We start from the raw sequence: 27,879 nt of genomic DNA on the forward strand, positions 1-27,879 counted from the left end.
TGTGAAAGAAGTTTAGGATGATACTAAATGTTGACATCACAAGGAGCCGTGCGTCCCTATATGGGCATGCCCTGTTAGCCAGATATACTGTAGGACTGCCCTGGAATGAATGGATGAATGGATGAACGACAGTATTCACTGCGTACCAGGACTAGTTTTACGTTTGACGCGGACCATCTGTGTGTAAATGTCACTTGAAGTAAGAAGGGGGAAGTCCTCGCAGTCACAGGAAGCCACAGGAAGCTTTGCCCACTTAAGCGGACTTAAATTGCTCCAGTTGTGCAGCTCCTCCCCCTCTATTGAGGCCGCTGCTCCCTTCAGGGACACGTCTCTCAGCATGTTGTGGACGCCACATCTTGGAGTGTCAACTTTTGCTTTTGCATTTCAGTGACCAGGACCGTCATGGAATACTGGAGGCAGTGCGCCCTGTGGCTGATCGGCTGCAAGGTGCTTCCGCTCAACCATCGCGTCACTGCCGACTCTGCTCAGGTGTTCGACCTGGCGCAAACGCTGCGGGACGGCGTGCTGCTTTGTCAGCTGCTCAACAACCTGAGAGCTCGCAGCATCGACCTGAAGGAGATCAACCTCAGGCCGCAGATGTCTCAGGTACCCCCAGGACTCCACAGCGCAACTTCACAGGAGCCGAGTAGAATACTGCATCTTTATCCTAAACAGTACACAGTGATACATCAACAATAATAAATATATAATGTAAGATACAATAATAATGTGTAGATTTAAAAAAGCAATATTTATGAGTGAATAGTCGTAACTTAATAACAAACATCAAGGCAATGTTTTTGCATTTGTTGGCAAATTTACATAAAAAATCATTATTAATCAATATTTTTCTCATAAGGCTACAGAAATGTTATGTGCAGTTCTACAGTATGATGAAATACAGTTGTACACTGCAAAATATAAACATTTTTAGCATGTAGTGTACTAATATAGTATATATTAGGACTTGGATTTTGTATATGAAATATTTCCTGTTATGAATATAGTAATAAACTGATTTTTTCAGGTACTAAAACACGTTTATATTGATAGAAAGAAAGTCCTCCTTTAGATCAGAATCATCTGCTCTATTTTGTCGGGACAAAAACAGCAAAATCCAAGAGATAAAATGAGTACTCCATGGGATTCCGACTCTAAAGTAAACAAAAAAAGATGCAAATGTCATAATGGAATTGACCCCTTGGTGCTTACAGCCTCTTGAGGGACCTTGATAAAATCCTGCTTTTGATCCGCCCGTTAGGAGGCAGCTCTTAATCTGAACCACAAGCAGCCTTTCGCTTCGTTTCATTCTACGTTGTTTACAATTCATGAGGAAAACCAAGGAAACGTTGTCCTGTTTGTCCTGACTGTTTATTCCAGCCAAGACACAGCAGCACGTTTTAGTGCATCGGACAATAAAGTGCGGAACAGTCAGATAGCCCGTAGGTGTAGGCCGTGTCTTCTGGTGAAAAGCGTGTTTGCCGCTTGACCTCCATTCGAAAAGTGCTCCTTTCATGGCGCCCTGCTGACCCACTATCATCTTCCTCGGTGGAAACACGGTCACTCGGTGGAGGCCGTGTTGGGGGGAGACAACAACACGTCTTTCAAGCGCTGGCTCCAGACTTTGACGCTTTGACTTTGATCCCATATTTGATGCAATATTGACGTTTGTGACTGTTATATATTAAGGTAATGTTTGCCAAAACTTGTAACACCAGAATACTACATTGGTACTACAGTTCTAGGTCACAATGGTTAACAGCAGAATACTACATTGGTACTACAGTTCTAGGTCACAATGGTTTAACAGCAGAATACTACATTGGTACTACAGTTCTAGGTCAGAATGTTTAAGCACCAGAATACTACATTGGTACTACAGTTCTAGGTCAGAATGGTTTAACACCAGAATACTACATTGGTACTACAGTTCTAGGTCAGAATAGTTTAACAGCAGAATACTACATTGGTACTACAGTTCTAGGTCAGAATGGATTAGCACCAGAATACTACATTGGTACTACAGTTCTAGGTCAGAATGGTTTAGCACCAGAATACTACATTGGTACTACAGTTCTAGGTCAGAATGTTTAAGCACCAGAATACTACATTGGTACTACAGTTCTAGGTCAGAATGGTGTAACAGCAGAATACTACATTGGTACTACAGTTCTAGGTCAGAATGGTTTAGCACCAGAATACTACATTGGTACTACAGTTCTAGGTCAGAATGGTTTAACAGCAGAATACTACATTGGTACTACAGTTCTAGGTCAGAATGGTTTAGCACCAGAATACTACATTGGTACTACAGTTCTAGGTCAGAAACGTGAAAAAGCGGTTGTTCAGCCCACATTGCAGGTTTCAGCATGAAAGACGCCTCATAGTACATGTATGCATAGTACGCCATGTTGTGTTTTGATGCATTCTATACATTTGTTATTTTTATTATGGAGAATTATGATCTTATATTGATGATAATAATTGATTGCAGTTCCTGTGCCTGAAGAACATCCGCACCTTCTTGACGTGTTGCTGCAACGTGTTCGGCATGAAGAAAAGCGATCTGTTTGAGGCCTTCGACCTGTTTGACGTGCGGAACTTCGGAAAGGTAAAGGAGATTAGTGGCGCTAACGCGGCATCGTGTACTCATGGCTTCTTTTAAGAAGACGCGCAGCGCTCCGCTTTCATCCCAAACTTTCCAGTTTGAGAGCGCCGAGGTCCAAAGAAGCTTGCGGTCTAATCTGATAATCCCACAGGCAGATAGGCTATGTTGCTATAATCTCGGCCATGCGGGCTTCTTCTGGCTGGCTGGTGGGACTCCGCCATCGCCGTCCTTGTGGGGAGGAAGTCAGGGTGCTGCTGGATGAGCTCCAGCCAGCCTTGTTGACCAGCGAGCAGGACGAGAGATTGTTCCAGAAGGGAATGTCACGCATGTCATCCTGGCTTATCCACTTGCAGGCCCGTGTGCCAATTTGCTGCTCTTGGAGACCTTGGATTACATCCACGTATACACCGAGACATAAACACGGGATGAGAAGCACCCAGACCATCCAACTAACCTACTTTCATTCAGACCACTTACTGGACACGTTACTTCTACCAGTACTACTACTGATACTAGTAACAGTACCGACACTACACGACATCACTACATAACCTGCAGTCATCGCTTATTAACTACATTACTACTACTACTACTACTACTACTAGTAGTAACAGTACTAACACTACACGACATCAATACATAACCTGCAGTCATCGCTTATTAACTACATTACTACTACTACTAGTAGTAACAGTACCAACACTACACGACATCACTACATAACCTGCAGTCATTGCTTAGTAACTACATTACTACTATTACTACTACTACTAGTAGTAACAGTACTAACACTACACGACATCACTACATAACCTGCAGTCATCGCTTAGTAACTACATTACTACTATTACTACTACTACTAGTAGTAACAGTACCAACACTACATGACATCACTACATAACCTGCAGTCATCGCTTAGTAACTACATTACTACTATTACTACTACTACTAGTAGTAACAGTACTAACACTACATGACATCACTACATAACCTGCAGTCATCACTTATTAACTACATTACTACTATTACTACTACTACTAGTAGTAACAGTACCAACACTACACGACATCACTACATAACCTGCAGTCATCGCTTATTAACTACATTACTACTATTACTACTACTACTAGTAGTAACAGTACCAACACTACACAACATCACTACATAACCTGCAGTCATCGCTTAGTAACTACATTACTACTATTACTACTACTACTACTAGTAGTAACAGTACCAACACTACATGACATCACTACATAACCTGCAGTCATCGCTTAGTAACTACATTACTACTACTACTAGTAGTAACAGTACCAACACTACACGACATCACTACATAACCTGCAGTCATTGCTTAGTAACTACATTACTACTATTACTACTACTACTAGTAGTAACAGTACCAACACTACACGACATCACTACATAACCTGCAGTCATCGCTTAGTAACTACATTACTACTATTACTACTACTACTAGTAGTAACAGTACCAACACTACACGACATCACTACATAACCTGCAGTCATCGCTTAGTAACTACATTACTACTATTACTACTACTACTAGTAGTAACAGTACTAACACTACATGACATCACTACATAACCTGCAGTCATCGCTTAGTAACTACATTACTACTATTACTACTACTACTAGTAGTAACAGTACTAACACTACATGACATCACTACATAACCTGCAGTCATCGCTTATTAACTACATTACTACTATTACTACTACTACTAGTAGTAACAGTACTAACACTACACGACATCACTACATAACCTGCAGTCATCACTTAGTAACTACATTACTACTACTAGTACTACTACTAGTAGTAACAGTACCAACACTACATGACATCACTACATAACCTGCAGTCATCGCTTAGTAACTACATTACTACTATTACTACTACTACTACTAGTAGTAACAGTACCAACACTACATGACATCACTACATAACCTGCAGTCATCACTTAGTAACTACATTACTACTACTAGTACTACTACTACTTGCCTTCTCCAAGCCCACAAAACACGTGGACTGGTTGAGTTGCCCCCGTATTCCGATATCGTCAAGTTGAGTCTGACGTCATCAAAGTCGTGAGTCGTGTCTGACTCCAATCCAAGTCACATGACCGGAGCTAGCTAGCTACTACCAATGAATACAGGACATTGGTCTATGCGGCGAGGCCAGGTTGCTGAGTAGCGCAATCATCTGGCATTTAGGATCGTGTGATGATGGATGACCGCCAGGCCGCAGAGAGGCCGAGCCACAGGAAGCCACAGGAAGCCACAGGAAGCCACAGGAAGCCACAGGAAGCCACAGCCGCGTTGACACAGGAAGCTGCGTACATGATAGACAGCTCCGTTCCATCCTTTCAAGTGCAGCATGTGACTTTAAAGTCAAAAACTGCTCTCATGACCTGATGCTCCTTCACCAGGTCATGGACACACTATCCAAGCTCTCCTACACGGACGTAGCACAACAAGGGGGGTTCAGGTAAGTCCAGGACATCTTCAGCGCTCCGCATGGGGCCTCGACGTTCCGGTCCTTCCAAACTTAGCTCTGTCTTTTGTAGGCCCTTTCCCATAGAGGAAAGCCTCAAGGACGAGGACGTCTACGATGACCTGGAAGACCTGATTGAGTATGTACCACATGTACCACATGTACTACACATACTACATGTATACCACACGTACCACCAGGTCTCCCTGACAGACCATCACTGCTCCACATAGAGCATCATTATTTCACTCCATCAGAACCTGCATTAAAGCTCTTTGGATCTTCTCACCACATTAAAAAGGACCACCTAATACAAACACGATTTATGTCTTTGTAGTGAAAACGCTACGGAGAATGAGGACGACCTGTACGCGGCGGTGTACGGGCTGGAAGAAATGTGTGAAGGTGGAGAGATTTATGAGGACCTTATGAGGACTGAAGAGCAGGTAGACCCATCAAGCATCATTTCAGGGTTTAACATCTCCCCGTTTTGGCCTGGTTCTCCTCCTGTCTGTGATGCTCGCTGCTTCCAGCACGTCTGCTTCATTCATGAAGATTCTAGCCTTTGCTTTGTCTTTCAGAAGCAGGCCGAGTTGGACGTTCGTAGCTGCTGCCTCTCCGAGATCAAACAGACGGAGGAGAAGTACACAGAGACGCTGGAATCCATCGAGAAGGTACACGCACGGCGCCTGAAACGCCATCAAACACGCCATGATGGACGCTGCCCCCCAGCACTATGTTGGCATCCATTATTGATGGATATTATTCATACTATAGTTTGGCTACTGTAAATATTTATATATTTTTATTTTTATGAATAATTGTCAACACTACAGCTCTCATCTTTTCATTTTCTACTTTATTTTCGTCTTCTCGCAGTATTTTCTCAACCCTCTGAAGATGTTCCTCTCGGTGGCGGAGATAGACAAAGTGTTTGTCAACATCCCAGTGAGTTTCCCATCTTTTTCCAAAAAGACGTTGATCATGAAACGTGTAAGAACCTCCATGGAACCTCCATCCTAGGACTTGGTGAAGGTTCATCAGAGCCTGATGGTGGACATTCGGGACTCCATCCTCAACAAGAATGCTTTGAACCTTTACCAGATCTTCATCAGCTACAAGGAAAGGTCTGCCATGAACGCATGCCAACTTCTCGTCCGTCTAAAACACCAGACATCTGGCCGTAGCATTAGGTACACCCCCACCTCACTGTGCTGCCCGTGCCTTGCAGGCTCCTCATCTATGGCGTCTACTGCAGCCGCGTGGAGGTCGCCATCGCAGTCCTGGACCTCATCTGCAAGGAGAAGGAAGATGTTCGCCTCAAGTTGGAGGTGCGGGACGTCTTTTAGTTGGTTACGTCTTTTGGGGTTAGGGTTAGAGGTTGGAGGTTAGGGGTCAGACTTAGAGTGTTTGAAGTTTGCTGTACTTTGTTGGTTCCAGGAGTGTTCCAAGAAGGCCAACAATGGCAAGTTTGCCCTGAGAGACCTGCTGGTGGTCCCCATGCAAAGAGTCCTCAAGTACCACCTTCTCCTTCAGGTAAGGATGCTTGTCCACTTTATACTCTATCCCATTTGGGGATAAGATGGAACTTCCATATTCTGCACGGCTGCACGGTGTATTTGTGTATTTATTCACGTAAGTTCACTGTAAATGAGGGGGGGGGGCGGGTGTCAATATTTCATATTTTGCATGATTCCATTCCCCAGGATATAAGTCGATAAGTAATCATCAAAAATCATCAAAAATCAAGAGATTTACATCCCTACTTATGGTCCATAAAAACATTTTTAAACTGTGATTAAATGCATTTAATTATAAGTTAACTACAGACAACATGCAATTAATCAGGATTAAATATTTTAATCAATTGACAGGCTAAATGATAACATTTACTTTTAGATTTATTTATGTTTATATATTAGTTTTATAGATTTATTGATTGAATTATTTGAGTTTTAGGTGACCTTTTATGAAGGCGCCTGTAGTGTTTCTTATTTTTGTATAAAATCAAAAATAAAAGTAATGACAAGGCTAAAATATTCCAAATAAATCTAGTGAATTTTTTGTCACGCTTTGGTAACAGTTTAGAGTTGAAGACTCGCGTTCGATCCCTGTAAAAACTAAATACATGCACCTTCCCCACTTGGCCACTTGATGGAGACATTGTCCACGTTGGGATCACATGACTTAGCTTTGGGCTTTGCTTCCCGGCCAGGGTGTTGGTTCGGTGCTGCTTCAGAGGACATGCACTCTTACAGGATATTGCCTCATCGTCAAATGCCTGCCTCCTCTCATTGGAGGTCAAAGGTCAGCCAGGAGCCGTCGGGCAGGACGGGGATAAAAGCAGGAGTGTTGTGTTGAATTGATGTGTCCATCCCTCAGGGGACACGTGTGGTAAAAAAAGGTGGGAAGGAAACAGGCAGGAAGTGACCAAGCAGAAATGAAATGAGTGGGTGTCTGGGCCTGGCGGGGGTCCGGGACCGTAGCTTTGCAGCTCGTCAAGTCACATGATCACATTTAAAAATATAGCAGGCGCCCTACGAGGAGGAGGAGGAGCTTCAAAGGCCGTCCTGGCTCGTATGTCGTCTATGACCTTCACAAAGTCGTCCTGGGGTGTCGTCAACAGATGGGCACCCGCACGCTGGCCTTCCCCGCCATCAATAACGTTTTTTCCCAACTTTGGAATGTTTCACCTGCAAATCACGTAGAAAGCAAAACTGGAAAAGTTTTGGAAAAAATATCCCTCTAAACTTATAAAAATAAAAATATAAAAACGGTAATGCAATATTAATGTTAGAATTATATGGGATATTAATTATGTAATATATATAATGCATATTAATAATAAAATAATCAGTGATAGATGCAGAAAGTTACAAATGTCATTATGTAAAATGAAAGGAATAAATAAAATGTGTGTTTGAAAGAGAAACTACATTGAAATATTATATTTCTATGACATAATCATCTGATCTATCCAAGAAAGGTGAATGGTTAATGACCAGCATAAAAAGTAGGTCCATTTTGATTTTACCAATATTGGTAGTAATGTCTATTAAAGGCCACTAGGTGGCAGTATTGCTGGGCTCATCTTACCAACATGGTTCATTTCCCTATGAAGGAGAAATAATAATAATAATAATGATAATAACAAGTGTCCATCACTGTCTTGGTGTCCACCAGGAGCTGGTCAAGCACACTCACGACGCTGCGGAGAAGAGCAACCTAAAAACGGCGCTGGATGCGATGAAAGTAAGTCACGCCTTCCACGCGCGATCAATTCCTGGTGCAAATGCTTCCTGTTGGTCTGCAGGACTTGGCTCAGTTTGTCAACGAGCTGAAGAGAGATAACGAGACTCTGCGGGAGATGGACCAGTACCAGCGCTGCATCGAGAACCTGGTACTCCACACGTGCTGGCCCAGTAGGCAGTCCGATGGCCTCCAGCCTCGGCGGTCATTTAGTCGTTTAAAATTCGAAAAAGACGTGTGCGCCCCCGATTGCCTCGACTCAAGCTGTGACTTATAAGTCTATCAGCCGTTTCATTAGGTACACCTGCAGAATATATCTTTTCAAAAATGCATTAACTTCATTATTATCATTGCTAAATTATTGACATAAATACAGATGTAATTAGAGTATATAATATACAAAATAATGCAATTATTACATTATTATCTCATGTTCAATATTTGAAAAATATTAAAATATCATTGCAGAATACAGGTGCGTTCAGGGACGATCAAAAACGTGGGACATTAAGCATTCAAAAACTGTGGGACTTGTAATTGAGTATTATTTTTTATATGAAATATGATCTATATTTCCAAAATTGAATATTGTCGTTGTCCATCAAATCGATTTACATCCTCATTTATTAAACTTATTAAACATTTTCCTCTGCAATTAAATGCGATTAATTATGAATTAACCATGGGCAAAATTAATTAAATTATTGAGTATTTTCATGGATTGACAACCCTAATATAAATATAATTGTAAAATAATGTATTTAAATGCAGTCCAATTGTACATTTTTAATGGTTTATACTTTTAATGTAGTTTTCATTTATCACCTCTTTTACTCATCTGTATTAATATGAATGGTACACGTGTAGTACACATATCCTGTATAAACATCCTCCAGCTATTGGAAGAAGATATGATACCGTATATTACAAGACGTGTTTGTTTGACGTTAAAGAACCAGCCTCTGATTGGCTACGGGCGTCCAAGAGGAGACGGGGAAGTCCGCGTGGTGTCCAACGTTGACAAGCGGAAACAGGACAGGTTAGCATCCGATATTTTTTCTCCAGTCAAAGATTTGAAGCTTTTTATGTTTCAAACGTCAAACGACGCCGCCTTCTGGTTGCAGACACATCTTTCTGTTTGACGTCGCCGCCGTGCTCTGCAAGCGACGCGGCGACAACTACGAGATGAAGGATGTCCTCGACCTCAACGCCTTCAAGGTCACAGACAACCCCAACTCGGAGAAGGAGGGCAAGAAGGTAGAGCAGGGGGTCCAAAGTGTTCTTATTACATCATATTCATACAATTGTTTAAAAGTACAAAATGGAAAAATTAGCAGTCATTTTAAGAATAAAGTCAAAACGTGGAGAGGAAAAAGCCAACAAGGATAAGAATAAGGTTGTAATATTATGAGAAAGAAAGATAAACATTAAAAATGACTTCTAAAAAAGTCTGAAAATTAGTATGAAAAACAAACAAAACAAAATAAATCATGTTTTATGTATTTTTATGTACATCTTTTCTCCTAAACGTCATAGAAATAGATTTTTCCGTGTCATCCTGCTAAGAACGGACTCATACGCAAACAAGGAAAAGGAGAAACAACAAGCGATGTGATGGAGGCAGCCTCCTCGCCAACGCCGGGTGCCGTCCGGCCGAGATGCTAATAGCGGGTGATGAATGTGCGCGGTCGTCCAAGGTTGCTCGCAGCCATACATCATTCGCTGCAAAATGAAACTTCAGCGTGTAAACGGCGTGCCGCCAAGCGAGGACGGTGGCGGTGCCGTCCGATGATTCCACACTCAGCAGAGCCCCGAAAACACTTGTTGACTTCAGCGAGGCGACCGAAGCTGCTCTTATTGGAGGCGACATAACACGTTGGACAACATTATGGCTGAAAACACTCTGGGCTTGGAGGACAAAATTGGCCAAAAAATTAAATGTTGTAATTTTACTATATGCTTTCATTTTATGAGGAAAAAATATCCATATATCATTAAAGAAATAAGTTGAAGCTGAGAAAATATTGGAAAATGTTTGGAAAAAACCTAAATAAATTAAAAGAAATGAATCATTTGGGGAAATGAAAAACCACTACACCCAAAAAAAAATCAACAAAAAAAATAGAAAAGAAACAAAATACATTTTTGGATGATTAGCTTGGGGAAAAGTTCTAATATGGGAATAAAGTGATACTATTACAAGAAGTACATTTATGAATGCTATTCAAGAAGAAAGTTTAAAAATTTTGACAATTTTAAACAAAAACTAAAGCAAAAATGGGAAAAACAGAGGAAAGTTGATGCTAATAATTGAAGAAATGAAGTAAAATATGTAAGGCATTCAGGAGATATGATATGTAGTATTCTGCACCGGTCACTAGGTGGCAGTAATGTTACATTGACAAAATAGCAAAGTGGTAAAGTAAGTTCATCCTTCCATTTTTCACTTTTCTCCTTCTTCTTCTTCTTCTTCTTCTTCTTCAGTGGTGTTCCAGCTTCTATGTGACGCACCAGCAGGGCCACACCGGCTTTGAGCTCTTCTTCAAGACCAGAGAGCTGAAGAAGAAATGGCTGGACCAGTTTGAAGCGGCCGTGTGAGTCTACTTGATTTGTTTCCATTTTGTGTGCGTGTCTCGGTCAGGGCGAGGGTGTGGGGTGAGGTGGGTGGGTGGGGGGGTGGGTGGATTGATGCTTTCATGCATGTTGTGTTTGCCGAAATCAAACTGCTGCCAATGTGAGATAACACACCAACATGCACGCATACAAGGAGTGCAACAAACAAGTCCTTCTTCCTGCCTGGGCGGGGCGGGGTGGGGTGGGGGGGCGGTGGGGGGGTACAGTTATTGTGTCATGTTGGGATGTTGTTGCATGCATGTTTTAATGATGTGTATTTGGATGATTGGCGTGTTTGTGGGGATGAAAACACACGTGGGTGTGCATGTGGAATATTAATATTTCAACAATCTGAGGTTGAAATCACTTCACTGATGACCTGTTGAAAAGAAGAACCGGAAGAAGCGCTCTGTGAGTGTTTCCTCTCGTCTTCACAGTAGGACGTTACTCTTTTGCTATTTGGGAGTGACGAGTACTGCTACCGTTGGAAAATATTTTCACTTTTTTACTGTTTTTTTTTTTTAATTATTATTTCATAATATTATGACTTTCTTTCCATAATAATATAACATTTTTCTCCAACCTAGTTTGCAATGATTACAGTTTTATTTTGTTTTGTTTGTCATAATTAGCAATGAAAATTTCCTTGAAGAATTTCAGTACCTCCATTACAAAAAATAATCCAGGATTACAAAAAATAATTCAGGATTTTTTTTGCTTTTTTTTGCTTTTTTGCTTACAAAAATGAAATGATTTGATTAATTTTATTGACATTTTTTCAATGATTTCCTGTTTCCTGGTCAGCTCCAACATCCGACCTGAACTGGCCAACCACAACGGCCACCAGTTCAAGATGCACACCTTTGAAAGAATCCTTTCATGCAGCTTCTGCCACCTCTTGCTGAGGTAAGATTCCGCATCCGAAGGCTTTTCCGTGTTTCTGGGACGATTCTGAAGGGAACGGCGTGTAGCATCCATTAAACTCGTCCCGTGTCTTCAGGGGCATCTTCAACCAGGGCTACCTGTGCTTCAGATGCGGCCTGGCGGTCCACAAGGAGTGTTTGGGTCAGCTGGGACTCTGCGGAAGGACAGGTGAGACGAGGCTTTTAGTGCCTTTTGGAAAAGACAGTCCCTTCACTTCCATGGTGACCTTTGGTCTAGAACCAAATACCAAGATATGAAATGTCCGACCCAGAGGACCTACTCAATGGATGTGGGGCAGCTTAAAGGAAAACCGCTTTTCTTTTGGACATGAACACAAAAAGACAGGTGGAAATGCGGTTCTACCCAGATCTAAAATATGTGACGTAGTCCTCCAGCTGGACACTGTGGTTCCCCCCACCTTTGTGAATGCAGGGTGACAAAGTGTATACGACAATAATGCACCTTTCCCGTTTAGATATTGAACAGTTTAGATTCCACCAAACTGTTGCTGAAGCCAGAAGCAGTCCAAACTCATACCATGTTCTTCTCTATGTTCTTCTCACACTGCAGACGCTTCCAAGCTGAGGTCCAAGGTAAGATTCTTCTCACGTAGAACATCTTTGAACATCAAAATAACTCATTTATTTCATTAATTACATGACATTTTATAGCAAATAGTTTCTGCAAAGTTGTAGCCAATTAATATCCTACTAAGTTCTGGACATCCTATTATGAGTTCAATGTTTTTTATCCCAAAATGAAAGCCCTTACAGTATCTCCAAAATGGATGAATGATTGAACCAGCATGACGATAACTCAGTGTTCAGGTCAAACGTCCTCCTCTGAGACTTCCCTTTCGTTCTCTTTTTCACCTGCAGGAGTCGGCGACCCATGCAGACCCAGGTGAGTACCGCTTTTCCTTATAATGAAAAATACAAATACAGCGGCACCATGACTAACGTTCCCCCCCGGCTGGTGCGTTTTTTAGTTAATATCCCAAATCGGCTGCGGTGCGTACACATCGACTCCCGTTCCCGGCAGACACTTTGCATGTGTTTCATTTTACATCCATTATGTTCATTTCATTCAGAGGGAGGCTGACGTCAATGCAGCTCCCTGGCAGCAACTGCTAATGAATGCTATGCTGGGACGAAATCCATCATGGGATAAAGTTAACGTAGCTTGTTTTTGTTTTTTTAACTCATGTTGGTACATGCCTTGTATATTTCTTAGCATTGTTAAGTCCTCCCCCCCCAATAATGGCTGACTTCTGAACAACCCCAGGGATGAATTCAGGCTTCATGGAAGTTGAAGTGACCTGTTTTATGATTTCTTATTCAAAGCGTAAATATGACAGCGCATCGAGGCGAGGTCACCGGCTGCTAATCGCGTCCTCAGGCCCGCCTCGCCGCGGGTTGGTGTCGGGGAGGGGCACACTCTCGGGGAGGTCTCCGGCGAGACTGAGTGGACGTGTCGTTCTCGCTGGCAGCGGCGTTTCGTCTCCGCTTAGCCCGACGGCTGCCGCCATGTTGGTGCACGCCTTGAGAAAATATTTGGAGAGGGGCTGAACGCTGACTTAGTAGCGGGACACGCCTCTTCAACACGCAAGTCATCCATCAGCGTTGAATCAGGACCAGTCGCTTCTGACCTTGTGGGGACACTTTGGGGAGGCCCACTGCGTGAGCTTTGGGGGGGGGTTAAGTATAATAGCGGCTTAATAATAATCATAACTGCATGTGTTGCTTCATAAAATTCCTGTAGACCATACTTTCTAATACTTCTAGCTTATGTAGTATTTTGACCCCACAGCGTCTTTAAGTGTAAACTAAGTCCCAGTGGGTGTGGAGGGGATGTGGGGGTGTTTTATATTTCTAAAAGCTATCAGACATACGGATGTTTTTCATCTATCGGTAAAAAAAAAAAAAGTTTTTCTGGAGAATTTATGACACTGATGTCTCCTTCTGCAGACGAGCCTCTGCTTTGTTTTAACGGCCGGCCATAAACCTTGTCATGTCCTCCAGGTCTGCCCAGGATGCTGATGATCAGAGACTACCGAGGCGCCCCCTGGCCTCCGTGCGGCCCCCCGCTGTGCGCTCATGCGGGCGACGTGATCGAGCTGATGTTCGCCGACCTGCACAGCTCCTGGTGGCAGGTGCGTGTCACTGGCCTCTTGTCTCCACAGCTGTCACCCCCCCCCGCCAAAAAAAAAAATAATAGCAGGACGCGGCTCAGCGGACCTCGGCGCACGCCACATCTTTGAGTTCGAATCCGCCCTGTGTGTTGTCTGGTATCACCTTCACTACTAGCTTCAGTACTCAGAGGAGGGGGGGGGCGGCATTCTAAAAATAGAATTGAACAAAGACTGGAAAAATTGAAAATGAAAACGAGAAAAACGTTTTATAAGAAAAATGTTACAAGAATGACATCATCACATTATGAGGAAATTTTGGTAGCGTAGAGTTGAAATATGAAAGAATTTTTTTTACAGATCGATATTTTTTAGTAGTTGCAGATTTTTCATTTCTAAAGTATCAAAGTGGCCCTTGCGTCCTTTCATATGTGGCCCTCACTGGAACAGCTTTGGACACCCCTGGTTTAGGGGGGGTGGACCCTTTGGATCCTGCTTAAAGCCTCCAGACTTGAGCTGTCCTACCTAGTCGTTTGATGTTCTTCTTTGGTGGTTTAGGTGTCATCTAGTTTTAAACGTGCATTACCGCCACCTTCAGGACTGGGAGAGAACACCATTATCCAATAGGTGGGACGGGGGCCATTATCGGGCATTATTATTCCTTCTTGGCCTTTGACTGGGACTCTGACTGGGACTATGACTGTATAGTCACATGACACATGTGACATGAAATCATAGTGATGATGTCACCCGTGATGATGTCATCCTGATACATTTAGAGACAATGAAGCGGGACCTCCACCACCTTCTGGAAATGCTTTTGGCAGCGCAGCACCTCTAGTCGAGGCCCACTTAGCGAGCTTCTCAGGGGGGCCTTCTCAGGGCCCCTAGTGGTTGACCTTATCTATTTTCGAAAGGGTGCTGATTTATGTCGCCTGTTGCGTCAGCGGAGGCACCCTCCCTGCCGCTAATGCTGCCGCCCCAGACGCATGCCAGTCCTTGCCAGCAGCACAGCCGGGCTACGCTGTTTGTCAGTGTTGTGACAGAGGACAAAGCGGAGGGCGAGGGCGAGGGTGAGGGCACAGCTGCCAGAAGGCTGCGTTGCCACCGCCAGGGCCTGTCGCTGCAGCTTTGTCACTTTAAGTGGACGGAGCGTCTCAGAGGCGGTAAATCATATCTTTATTATTGACACTAACTGCTACCATGAGAAAAGCACGCAGTATGAGGCATGTTTGTCCACAGTCTGCAGGTTATTGTGTGTAGTTGCTCTATAGGGGTCCACAATACAATTATACAATACAATACACAATACATTCCATACAAAGGGCCAAATAATGAGCATAATTAGAGCCCTTCAGACATGAAATAACACCCCTATAGTCGCCTATACAGGTCTTTACCCAAAGATGTTAGACATAATAAGAGAAAATAATACCTAATATAGAGTGACATGTTGGGAGAGTTTATTATTTACTTTCAGTACTGTGCAGTACTTCCTGTGGTGGCTACGGTCTCATCATATAGTGACCAGTGTAAAATACTACATATCATCGCAATGTCTCCTGAATGCCTTATGCATATTTGTATTGAACTTTATTGAACAATGTTTATGCTTTAAAATGCTTCTTTTTGGCCAAAAGACAAAATGTCAACATTTTGAAAAACTGGGATAGACTGAAGCCGTGAAATGATGAGGAATGGGCCGGCATTTGTGGGCAGATTGGGTTGATATGGCAACACACGGAGGCTGAAATCTGGTTGGTCAAAAAAAATCTAACCTACACGTACTGGGAGCTACCAAATGAGGACGATAGACCTTTTTACTGGAAAACTACTGGAAGACTTTGCTGGCCCTGAAGAATTCCTATTCAATTTCAAGAAAGTAGTCAAATTAGAAGCACTAAACCCATAAAGTTGAACTCGAGTGCACACGAGTATTTTTAAAAGGAGAAGACATCAGTATGATCTCCTAAAGTATCAGTAGTCCACAGAGGTTACGGCAAGACACACACAATCCAAACAGAAGCACTTGTGACGACAATTAAAACGCCACAGGGTACCTTTAATCTCGGGCGTCCCCGGCGGCACCGCAGGATGGAATTACAGCGCGTGGAGAATTCATACCCCCCGTTACCCAGAAGGCAATTATCTCCATCCCCCTGGCAGAACAATACAATCAATCACTGTAATTTCATTTGATCCTTTGGCTGCTGCCTGTTTATGCCAGCAGAGTAATACGTTTAATCTTTATCGCATGCTTATCCGGGGCATAACAAATAGACGCAAAAAGCTCTGATGAAATGTTATTGTGAGGAATGAATCATAGAGGTGGCGAAAGATTTGCTCTCCAATCGAGTTACTGCCAAGCTTTGCACGCTTCCACCCCGAAAAAGGCATTTCAGCCTAATCAAGAAGAGTTGGACCCATAAACAGCTCCGCTCTTCAGATTGACTTCATTTTCAACGCTATGGCCCACTTAAGTCAAATGACTGTCCCTCCGGATTGATATTAACACGAAGAGATAAACTCAGTTGGTGGAAGAAGTTCACAAGGACAATGCAGAAATCTATTACTATACTTTTGTTTCAAATGAAAAACTAAAACTAACTAAATAACTACAACAAAAATAACTACAACTAAATAAAACAACAACAAAGTAAAAGTACCCACACATTATTTCAGATGTGTAGTCAAAGTAAATCATTATCAATGATTAAAGCAAGTTTAAATATTACCTGTGGAGTACACCAGGGGTCAATACTGCGACCAAAACTGTTTAACTTGTACATCAATCACATCTGCAAAGTCACCAGAGACTTAAAGCTGTTCTAAATAAATGGCCAACAGAATACAGCCATTCTGACGTCGAGTTATTCAACCGCCATTACTGCTCCGTGTCGCTCTGTCCCCGCCCCCGACTGCTGAACACCGTTCACTCATTGGCTGATTGCGGTTTCACCAAGAAACGCAGCTTCCTGATAGGATGTTTCAATTGGTTCCAGAATACAAATATTTTTTAAGTATTTGTAATTTGTGCATTATTTGTGCCGTTCCGAATACCGTAGTCGGATTTGGCCCCACCCCTAAAGGTAGTGGTCTCTCGCAGGAGTTCGGACTAAACATGAAAATCTGGAACAGTTTTCCAGAGAAAAATTGTGCAAAAATCCTCAACTTTGGCAACGTTCAAATCTAGGCTAAACACTTTTTTTGTTTTGTTTCGTGGAATGATTTATGGAATTTCATGCAATGATTGTAGAATGATTTCATGTTTTTATGAAATGATCATAGCGTTCATTTCTGTAAAGCCCTTAGAATTACCTTGTGTACGAATGCTGCTCTATAAATAAATCTGCTAGACGTGCTTTGTCAATAACCCCCCTCGGACTTAATGCAATTGGACTGTAACCTTGAAAATGGGCTCCTGTTTCTGCACCGCAATTGAAAAGGTTCTTGCACTGCCCTTCCACAAAGTTCTGTGGGTGTGTGTGTGTGTGGGGGGGTAGTTTTTGCATAATCCCGCTACCTAACCAAGAAATGATGAGCCAATCAATGCCTTCCTTCATCGTAAAGAATCGGCTTGGTAGATTTTCATATCTTCACATAAAATCCACTTGTTTGGTTTTGCGGCGCCTCCATTTGGGTATTCAGCGGGGCCAATAGGATCCATTATTTAGGGCAAATAAGGCCCTTGTTGAGATGCAGTCCAAATGTAGCTGCCGGCGGAGTTGCAACCATAATTAAGTCGGGGCTGCAAATTAGATGCGCTGCTTGTTGTGCGCTAATTGCCGAGGATTTATCTGCGCCCGTCGGAGGGGAAGCAGAGGTGCGTGCGGGCGAGGAAGAGGAGGGGTTATTAGGCGCCGGTCGCTCCGAGACAAATTTAATGCGATTAACATCCAGTCGCCTTCACAGGGCAAAATCCTGGCAAGCGGCAAGACTGGCTTCTTTCCAAGCGACGCTGTGCGGCCTTGCCCGTGTGTAAGTGTGAATATTCCTGCTGATCAATGTGCCATATTAAGTGTGAACGCAACGCCTTTAGCAGCTAATGGCTAGTATTGATGTCTGAGCCATTCCATTATGTCTCTCTGCCTCTGTCGAGGTTTGATCTTAGCGGCCTGAATATCACATTACCAGGAATGCCTTCCACCTTCCCAGTGCGATGCACGGCAAAATAACCACACTTCTTTTCCCTGGCAGCTTCCCAAGCCCGTAGATTACTCTTCACAGCTCTGGTAAGCCATGAAAACTGACCACAAACAAAAATAAAACGTAATTCTCCTTCGTTTTTTCTTGAAGTTGATTGTGTTTGCGGGCGATTCAGGTTTGCAGGCCCTATGGAGAGGTTCCAGGCCGAGGTGGAGCTCCAGGACAGAGGAAACAGCACCTATCTGGTCCGGAACAGGAGTAGAGAGTGCACAGAGTACGCCATCAGTATAAAGTAAGTTTCCGTGGTGGAAGGATCTGTTTGAAGGGATCCACCAACATCGGTCCGGGTTTGATTGGATTACCGGGTGGATCCAAGGTAGATTGATCTGTTTTGGGTTTTTTTTTGGATGGATGACTGCGATATACCAGTGTTGCATAGGATTTCCTGGATGATCCATGGTAGATTGATCTGTTTTTGGGGTTTTTTTGAATGGATGACTGCGATATACCAGTGTTTGATTGGATTACCTGGTAGATCCATGGTAGATTGATCTGTTTTTGTGTTTTTTTTGGATGGATGACTGTGATATACCAGTGTTGGAAAGGATTTCCTGGATGGATCCAAGGTAGATTGATCTGTTTTTTAGAAGGATCTGTAGAAGGTTTGACTGAACCTTCTCAATCCATTGGACTTTTTGGATATTTTATCCATTTTGGTTCAATTTTTCTGTTTGTCTAGATAGGCTGTGAAGATCACGATGTTGAGGTCTTGGAGATGAGTGTGACTTTGAGCAGACTAAGAAGTGACTAAGTCTATGAGAAAGCTATTCGATCTGGCAAATGTCTTCCAAGAACTGACTTGAGCTGCAGCCGGTAGCCATTTTCCACATTGTTCTGTAAAACCCGAGAACTGGGCGGGTTTTTACGTGATCCATTGTGGTGGGAGGCTAGCTAATTGATTCAGCAGGCAAACAATTAATTAGTCAAGGTTAGAACATTATGCGGCACTGCTCCCTTCCTCGCATGGTGCTTGGCTCCGGATGCTATTATGCAAAACACAATAGAGATGAACTGCCTGCTGCTTGAGGTGCTCGTAGAGAAATCAGCGGATTACACACAAAAGGAAAAGCCTTTTAATTTTCCACCAATTGTTTGTGTCTTCTTGTGCCGAGAAGTGGCTTAGCATACTGATGACGCGTGTGCTCCTCTTCCACAAACGCTCTGGGAGCTGCCTTTACAAAACCCTGAGCACTTGCTATCATTCTTTGTTTGCCGTGACTTGATTGAGTTCTATTTGTAAAGAAAGGTCTGTAAGATCCTCCTTGTAAAAAGGACACCATCTTAAATACGTACGTCCATCCAGCAGACTTAGTAGGGAAGCCCGGACTTCCCGGTCTGCGGCCACGTCCTCCAGTTCCACCAGGAGGACGTGGTAAGTCATGCTTAATTACGTAAGTAATGCTAATTAGCGGTGTGGTACCATCTTCAGGAGACATCAGGACAATACAGAAGAAGGTCAACTTGGATACAATTGAAGAATCCTCTTCCAATCCTTTGTGACATCCCTGGTGGAGCTTCCTTGCTTCCTTGCTTCCTTGCTTCCTTGCTTCCTTCCCTCATTCCCTGCTTCCTTCCTTCCTTTCGTCCGTCTGTCCTTCCTTGCTTCCTTGCTTCCTTGCTTCCTTGCTTCCTTGCTTCCTTGCTTCCTTCCCTCATTCCTTGCTTCCTTCCTTCCTTCCGTCCGTCTGTCCTTCCTTCATTCCTTCCTTCCTTCCTTGCTTCCTTGTTTCCTTGCTTCCTTGCTTCCTTTCTTGCTTCCTTCCTTCTTTCCGTCCCTCCCTCCCCCCTTCCGTCCTTCCTTCCTTCCTTCCTTGCGTAGTTGATAATGTTAAGCAGTGTATGTAGTTAGTATATTTGCAAAAGAAAAACTAAATGATGAAACTTAACATCTCCCATGTTTGTCGCTGAGCATGCCAGGCATTGTTTTAAGATGCGTAGTGAAGCCTGCTTTTGAAAAGCGGAGCAACCAAGTGATGGTCATAAACAGAGTCAAGGGAGTCATCAAACAGCAAATTGGAGCACAGAAATCCTCAGATCCAAATATTTAGCCAGTGACACCCCATCAGACTTGAACACCAGCCCTCAGCGGCGCTTGATATCATCATCATCATCATCATCAGGGACGGCCGTTTGGCGATAAGGGAACTTCACACGGAGAGCCGCGTCTAATCGAGTGGAGGTGTGGAGTGGTCAGTTGTGCGGCGAGCGATACGGTCGCCAGGGAGGGAGGAAGAGAGGCGCAAACGTCTCATCTGTCTCCATGCGTTATGCAGCACATAACTCAATAGACATCAATAATGGATGCCGCCGCATGGATTCATAACGTGTCAGTGATTTGGCCGTGCCACCAAAGTTCCCCTCATCTGTCGTACTCCAACCGCACACGGGGAGATTTACCGTGAATCCGACATGCACAGAACGAGCTTCTATTCTACTTCAAGGTCAGCTTGTAAAGAATTCAAGGGCACAGGCCCCAGCAGAAGAAATATTTGGTGATACATTCATGGACATCATGGGCATTTCCATTTCTTTTCAATTCATCCCTGATGCGATGAAGTGATTTGGACTCGCACGTTGTTGGTCCGACCGGCAACTGGTGGTCCCCAAGATAGCCAGGTTGGTCCGTGATTGACACATTCCCACCAAATTCCGCAACGGTCCACGTCGGTAGCGAGCGGTGGCGACAGACCTTCGTGACTTTCAGCACGGAGGCTGGCCTGACGTGGAAGCGTCTCGCTGATTAGCACCCCATGTCTTATTCATCTCACTCAGGTTCAACGACAGAGTCAAGCACATTAAGATTCTGACCAAGGATGGCTGCTTTTACATCGCCGAGAGTCGACACTTCAAGACCGTGCTGGTAAAAAAAATGTTCCGTTACACCAAGAATCAGTAGAATCGTGCACTAGTTCTCTTGCTACATTGCATTTTAGTCAATTATATTATATGTGGTGTATATTTTGACATTATATGTTGTTTTATTATGTTTTATATAATATATTGCTTTTTTATATTTGAAACTTTTGAACATGACTTGTATGAAATGTATTTGATAACACCACAGTGCAGAATAATGGCTCCATTCATACAATTACTGTACGGTATTTCAAAAGAATGCTAATATAAATACTACTCTAAATTATTGGCCAATGTTTTTATTTGCCCTGCCTGTGGCATTCCTGGCATTCCTGCAGGACTTGGTGGAGTACTACAAGCAGCACTCTTTAAAAGAAGGCTTCAGCAGTCTGGACACCACACTGCGGGTCCCTTACCGGGAATTCTCCAACGGAAGTTCGCCTTGGGCCATTCCCAAGTCTGGCAGCGGTGAGTCTGAACGGCAAACTAAGCTTCCTCCAGGTCTCGTCCTCCTTGACAGGTGGAAACACTCCCACGCATCTTGCAAGATGATTTCAATGTATTTGATGGCTTGGTGCAAAATGGAGTGTAATACACACACCAGGCCAGTAGAGGGGGCTGTCCCTTTGGAAAGACTATTGAAATAATAACGGCAATGTTGTCTTCACTTTAAAGAAATGCACAGCAGAAATCTAGAAAGATGTTAGCTTGCTGGCTATTTGAAATGTAAAGTACATCATCACCAGCTACACCGCAGCTCCGGAGGCGGCTGCCTTCTTCTTCTTCCTTCAGCTCGGCTGTGTTCATAATTAAGCGAGGATGTCCTTCACATTGAAATATTTACGTCTCCTGAAAAGTCTGCCATGTTTTTCCTAATGGAAATAACATGGAATGTCATGAATGGAAGTAAAAAAAAAAGTGTTTTCAGTCAGAGTGGGTGCTCTGCCGAGACAAAATCTTTGATTCTATTTTATTGCTGCCTTTTTGTGTAACTGGAGTTGTTGAGACGCCACAAGAAGAGCAAGCTGATACCTGAAAGGGGAAATGGATGCCACCTTGGTGAGGAAGTTGCAGTAATGAGGCGTTTAAACACGTATGACTCAACGTAAGCCATGCAGCCTTGGATGTTCAACCACAGGCATCTTTACAACAATACATCTTCTCAAAAAGTAGTAGAGTAGTCAAAGAGTAGTCAGTGTAGAGGAGGAAGGGAGGAAGGACAGAAGGAAGGAAGGAAGAAAGAACCTTCCCTGACGTAGATCAGGTGGTCTTGCATCCTCCAATAGGATGCTCCAGGAGGCGAAAAGCCAGCAACAGAAGTGCAACGTCAAAGGAACGTAGAGGAGCAAAGCTGGCAGCCCACCAGGCGAGCCGGGGTGGTCCCAGTTAGAGGCCGATGCCCCGAGGCAAGGCACCAGGAGCCTCTCCTCGCCGGAGCGTCACACGCCGCATGCATACTTGCTTCCCAGATGGATGCACAATCTCCCTGACAGGACACGACATGTCACTTGGACGGGCAACCGAGTAGAAGAAGAAGAAGAGTGTGACAGCCGCCCACTGCGGGGAAAACCCCCAGCTCTCATGGCGGGAACGCCACGCTAGGAAGAGTTAGCATAAAACACAGCTGGAGTTCAGATCACATAACAAGCATGTAAACAAACTTATCTTGTGTGTGTGCGTGCGATGTAGCCACATCTTCGTCCCTCATCCTCCTCCCGACGCCATCGGTCGGCCATCTTCAAAGGTGCACTTGTGCGTCTCTGTCATTCAACGCGGGGGAACCCATGCCTGGTTGCATTCTGGGATAGAAGGAAGGAAGGAAGGAGCAAGGGAGGGAGGGAGGGAGGGAAGGAGGGAAGGAAAGGAGGACGGAAGGACGGAAGGACGGAAGGAGGGAGGGAGGGAAGGAGGGAAGGAAGGAAGGAAGGAAGGAAGGAAGGAAGGGAGGGAGGGAGGGAGGGAGGGAAGGAAGGAAGGAAGGAAGGAAGGAAGGAAGGAAGGAAGGAAGGAAGGAAGGAAGGAAGGAAGGAAGGAAGGAAGGAAGGAAGGAAGGAAGGAAGGAAGGAAGGAAGGAAGGAAGGAAGGAAGGAAGGAAGGAAGGAAGGAAGGAAGGAAGGAAGGAAGGAAGGAAGGAAGGAAGGAAGGAAGGAAAGAAGGAAGGAAGGGAGGAAGGAAGGAAGGGAGGAAGGAAGGAAGGAAGGAAGGAAGGAAGGAAGGAAGGAAGGAAGGGAGGAAGGGAGGGAGGGAGGGAGGGAGGGAGGAAGGGAGGGAGGGAGGGAGGGAGGAACGAAGGATGCTACCGCAGCCTCACCACTACTCATGAGTTCCTCATGAATTCCTCATGAGTTCCTCATGAGTTCCTCATGAGTTCCTCATGAGTTCCTCGTGTACCTTAATGGGAGACCACCACAGCATGCAAGCAACCTTAGTTTGGTGGCTCCACTTCCATTTCAAGCAACATTAAGAATTGTTCAAACTTCCTCTTATGAGTTTTCTTTAGTTTTCCCCACAAGACTCATCTTGTTCGTTAGGAGCAAGTGGAAGCAGCTGAGGTGTCCACTCCCAGCTGAAGGTCTGAGTGATCAGCAGGGCTGGGCGGGTATATAAGGACCATCTGCTGATCTGCTGGGAGTGTGAGTGTTTTGCCCCCCACTGGTCCACTGGTTTCCACTCTTTTCTTGAACTGGGTTTGTTTTGTTCTATCAGTTCCAAATGTGATGAATATAAAAATGTGCATATATGGAGCCCATCAAAGTCAAAGCTGTTTATTCAGTTGTGTGTCTACTAAACAAAAATACATTTGACTTTATTTGTGCCGGTGCCTTACAGCATGCTCGGGGATACGAGGGCTTTTTTTGTTTCTTATGTTTGGAAATACTGTAGGGATGCTACGTATAGTTGCCATCTTTATTTCATCTTCTATGATTCATGTCTCCATCAACAAACATTAACCGTACATTCCAATCATATTTGTGTTTGTTGGCACGGTGGATGAGTGGGTGGCATGTTAGCCTGATCTCTGACAGCTTGCCAGTTCATCACATGACTTGAGTTGCTTTGTTGGAATGTGAACGTCTGAATGACGTCGTAGGGGTTGGTTGTCAGCACTAATTGACTAATTGTCCATAAGTCATTGAGTATTTGTCTAACGATGATGAAACTATTACTACATTTATGCTAGCATCTTGACAACATCTCTTGTTGAGGGAGGGGGGGGGGGCACCAATGTCAGCTAGATAAGACATCACGACCTCTTCTCTCCCACTCGTTGTTGCATCCGAGCTTATTCTTTGACTTTGCCAACTTTCTCTCTCCATTTCAAACTTCCTGTTCTCTCTTTTTTGGCTGTTTGTGTGTGTAGTTCCTCCCGATGGTTGCAGCTTTGTTCCTCCCTCCTCCTCTCCTTTCTGGTCAGGTACATTCTACAGCTTTGCTCTCTTTGTAGAAAAGGCTTCCTGCATGACATGACTTCACTATCTTGTTTCCTTATGATGAATAATGCACTCGTGTGACACCGTGGCCAGCGGATGGCGCCCTGGTGCGCTCCGTTAAAAATGTGACACATGAAGAAAGAAATACTGTGGGGGAGAAAACCATTACCAATGGTTCGGTATTGCACGGAACGGTACGTAACGAGCCCATTTGCTCTGTACTGTTGGCCTGCCAACATCGGTGAGTGTCAGCCATTCGATTAAGAAGATGGGAAACGCCACTAACTTACGTCTCGTTAGGATGTATGAGGAATCACATCAGTAGTCAACATCGTTTTCTGCATGTACCGTATTTTCCCGACTATAAGTTGCACTTTTTTCATAGGTTGGCTGTTCCTGCAACTTATACTCCAGAGCGACTTATAAATGGAAAAAGTGTTTATGTTCCATAAACAATGGACACCTTTTGTGTTCATGTTTATTTTTAGTGTAGCTGAATAAGCATTGTGTTAGCATATCTTACACCTATTCAGCCTGTTCTCTATTCTTTTATTGCTACAACTTGCCTTCCAAGAGGACCTAATGTCTGTTTTGGTCAAGTCGTTTGGAAAATAAATTACCCGCAAAAATGCCACTTATACTCCAGTGCGACTTATGTATGTTTTTATCTTACCTGATTATGCATTTTTGGCCTTTTGCGACTTATACTCCAGAGCGACTTATGTATGTTTTTATATTACCTGATTATGCCTTTTTGGCCTTTTGCGACTTATACTCCAGAGCGACTTATGTATGTTTTTATATTACCTGATTATGCCTTTTTGGCCTTTTGCGACTTATACTCCAGAGCGACTTATGTATGTTTTTATCTTACCTGATTATGCATTTTTGGCTTTTTGCGACTTATACTCCAGAGCGACTTATGTATGTTTTTATCTTACCTGATTATGCATTTTTGGCTTTTTGCGACTTATACTCCAGAGCAACTTATGTATGTTTTTTCTCCCTGATTATGCATTTTTGGCCTTGTGCGTCTTATACTCCAGAGCGATTTATATATGTTTTTGTCTACCTGATTATACATTTTTGTCCTTGTGCGACGTATACTCCGCAGCGACTTATGTATGTTTTTGTCTACCTGATTATGCATTTTTGGCCTTTTGCGACTTATACTCTAGTGCAACTTATGTATGTTTTTTTTCTACTTGATTATGATTTTTTGGCCTTGTGCATCTTATACTCCGCAGCGACTTATGTATGTTTTTTTCTACCTAATTATGCATTTTTGGCCTTGTGTGACTTATACTCTGGAGCGACTTATGTATGTTTTTGTCTACCTGATTATGCATTTATGGTCTTGTGCGACTTATACTTTGGAGCGACTTATAGTCCAGAAGATACGGTATATACTGTAATTGTTCTCTACACAATGTATGAACAGATTAATTCGATTTGCTTTATTTTTAATTGATGAATTGCCTGGATGTTTTTTGGAGCAAATTGAGGTTCTACTGTACCTGAAAGACGTTCTCCTAACTTCCCCACCCGGGTGGACTTTGTCTTCCTTGTCAGAAAGGAAAGACATTTCCGTGCATGAATTTAGCGCATGTTTCCCGTGAGTCACGTGATCAGGCGTCTAACCAATAGCGGTCCTGGTATGTGCCAGTGTTTTGTCCCAGGGTGGTGTCGGTGGCCGTGGCCCGCTACGATTTCGCTTCCAGAGACACGTGGGAGCTGCCGCTGCTGCGGGGAGATGTGGTGAGCATCCACAGCAAGACGTCCCACGGCTGGTGGAAGGGAGAGGTCGGGGGCAGGGTGGGTTGGCCGCTTTGCCAAATCTTCTCTCTGTAGAGATTTACTATTTTTTCTTTTTGTCAAGTGTGAGCTATCGTCTCAAACAATATCACTTTTATTTGTTTTTTGTCATCAGTACAGTGTAGCACCGAATATTTGAGTACATAGTACATTATTCATAGCATTTTTGTTATTATACTGCATTTTCACCTAGTTAGTGTCATTTTTACAAATAATTTACCATGCAAATATGTGATACTAATTAAGATTAAGATGAAGGAGGTAAATACTGCATACTCTTCTTCCAGGTGGGCTGGTTTCCTTCCACCTACGTGGAAGAGGAGGACTGACTTTGGGATGTCTCACCCATGTGACCTCCGCCGCCTCTGCAGGGTGCCAGATCGGTGCCGTCTTTGCCGTACGCCACATATGGCTGAGAGGAACGTAAGAGGAAACGCCCTCTAGAACTTCCTCCCTGCCCTCTGACGGATGCCAAGCATATGTTGGATCATTCTGGAAGCATCGCCGGACTTCACCCTTGTTCCTTGGTCTTCTTCCTGGCGTCATGGCTCACCTTGTTTGGAGTCGCCTTCGCTGCGGTCGCAGTTTGTTACATGAAGACTCCGCTGGCAAACACGGTTGGGATTGCTGGAAGTCCAACGCATGAATAAATGTATTCATATTTCCAGGCAACGGCTCCGCCCATGCATTGATCAAGTCTAACCAGACAGGAAGTGCCAAATATGGACATGGTCACCTATTTTGCTGCGATAATAATGACTATGGACTTTTCCAGGAAGGCTTGATGGAGGATTTGGGTATTTTGGTTTTGTGAGAAGCTACTGCATTCTTCATTTGGTTCACCTCAAACGTTTTTAATGGTCTTCTTCCGCCTCAAACTCATCCAAGCATGCCTTTTATGGACCTTGCTTTGGGCACTGGGAACAGAAAAGGGCCTTGACTACTTCGAGCCAACTCCTACGGTATCAGACACAGGCCAACAGGCCCCAAGGCCCCAAGGCCCCAAGGCACGCGCCCCACATGTTTACTTGTTACAAGCTGTGTTGTCATTTTTGTGTTGTCGCTCAATTAAAGAGCCGCTTCCTTTTCGGCAAGCTAACGTTCCTCTGACCGTCTCCTGAGGAGATCTACACTAAACTTTGAAGTAGCGGGTCACAAAACGTGTGTTCCATGGACCGCGGGTTTGAGACCCCTGCCTAAGAATGCAATTGGTGGCATCAATGGTGCAATTTAGCACGTTGAACAACTCCAAAAATCCCATTTTGGAGGCTGGCGGAGTCGTCATGTGTGGAAAGAAATGAACTTTGACGACGTCGGCGTGAGGTGATTGTATGGCCTTTGATGTTGAAGGTCTTGCGTCTTCAAAAAGGAGCGCCAGAGGTGAGACGTTCCTCGGATTTTGTGTTTGCCTGGAATCTTCCACAAGGAATGACTCAAGGCTGACGAAACACCCGTTCATTGGAGAGTCCGGACCACCGGAAAAAGCACAAAGACCCTTTAGTCATGCAGGATAGTCAGGCTCCACTCGCCACACGG

General features: G+C 43.9%; 1 protein-coding gene across 1 annotated transcript; it reads left to right on the plus strand.

The window, feature by feature from the left end:
• Nucleotides 1-27,711, plus strand: LOC131109370 (guanine nucleotide exchange factor VAV3-like). The gene is made up of 28 exons (XM_078789085.1): nt 1-606; nt 2,495-2,611; nt 5,057-5,115; nt 5,195-5,260; nt 5,459-5,567; nt 5,703-5,795; nt 6,001-6,069; nt 6,145-6,248; nt 6,353-6,452; nt 6,562-6,657; nt 8,305-8,373; nt 8,435-8,521; nt 9,324-9,409; nt 9,495-9,627; nt 10,855-10,964; nt 11,788-11,889; nt 11,984-12,075; nt 12,805-12,832; nt 13,912-14,059; nt 17,948-18,013; nt 18,233-18,267; nt 18,357-18,473; nt 21,014-21,101; nt 21,436-21,603; nt 24,228-24,234; nt 24,459-24,512; nt 26,195-26,343; nt 26,631-27,711. Exons 1-28 carry the CDS (start codon nt 403-405, stop codon nt 26,670-26,672), a joined length of 2,598 nt encoding a protein of 865 aa, XP_078645211.1. The 5' UTR covers nt 1-402; the 3' UTR covers nt 26,673-27,711.
• Nucleotides 27,712-27,879: the final 168 nt, after the last annotated feature.

This window comes from Doryrhamphus excisus, linkage group LG2, assembly GCF_037039965.1.
Source record: "Doryrhamphus excisus strain RoL-2023G ecotype Guam linkage group LG2, RoL_Dexc_Guam_v1.1, whole genome shotgun sequence".
In the NCBI taxonomy this organism is placed as follows: domain Eukaryota; kingdom Metazoa; phylum Chordata; class Actinopteri; order Syngnathiformes; family Syngnathidae; genus Doryrhamphus; species Doryrhamphus excisus.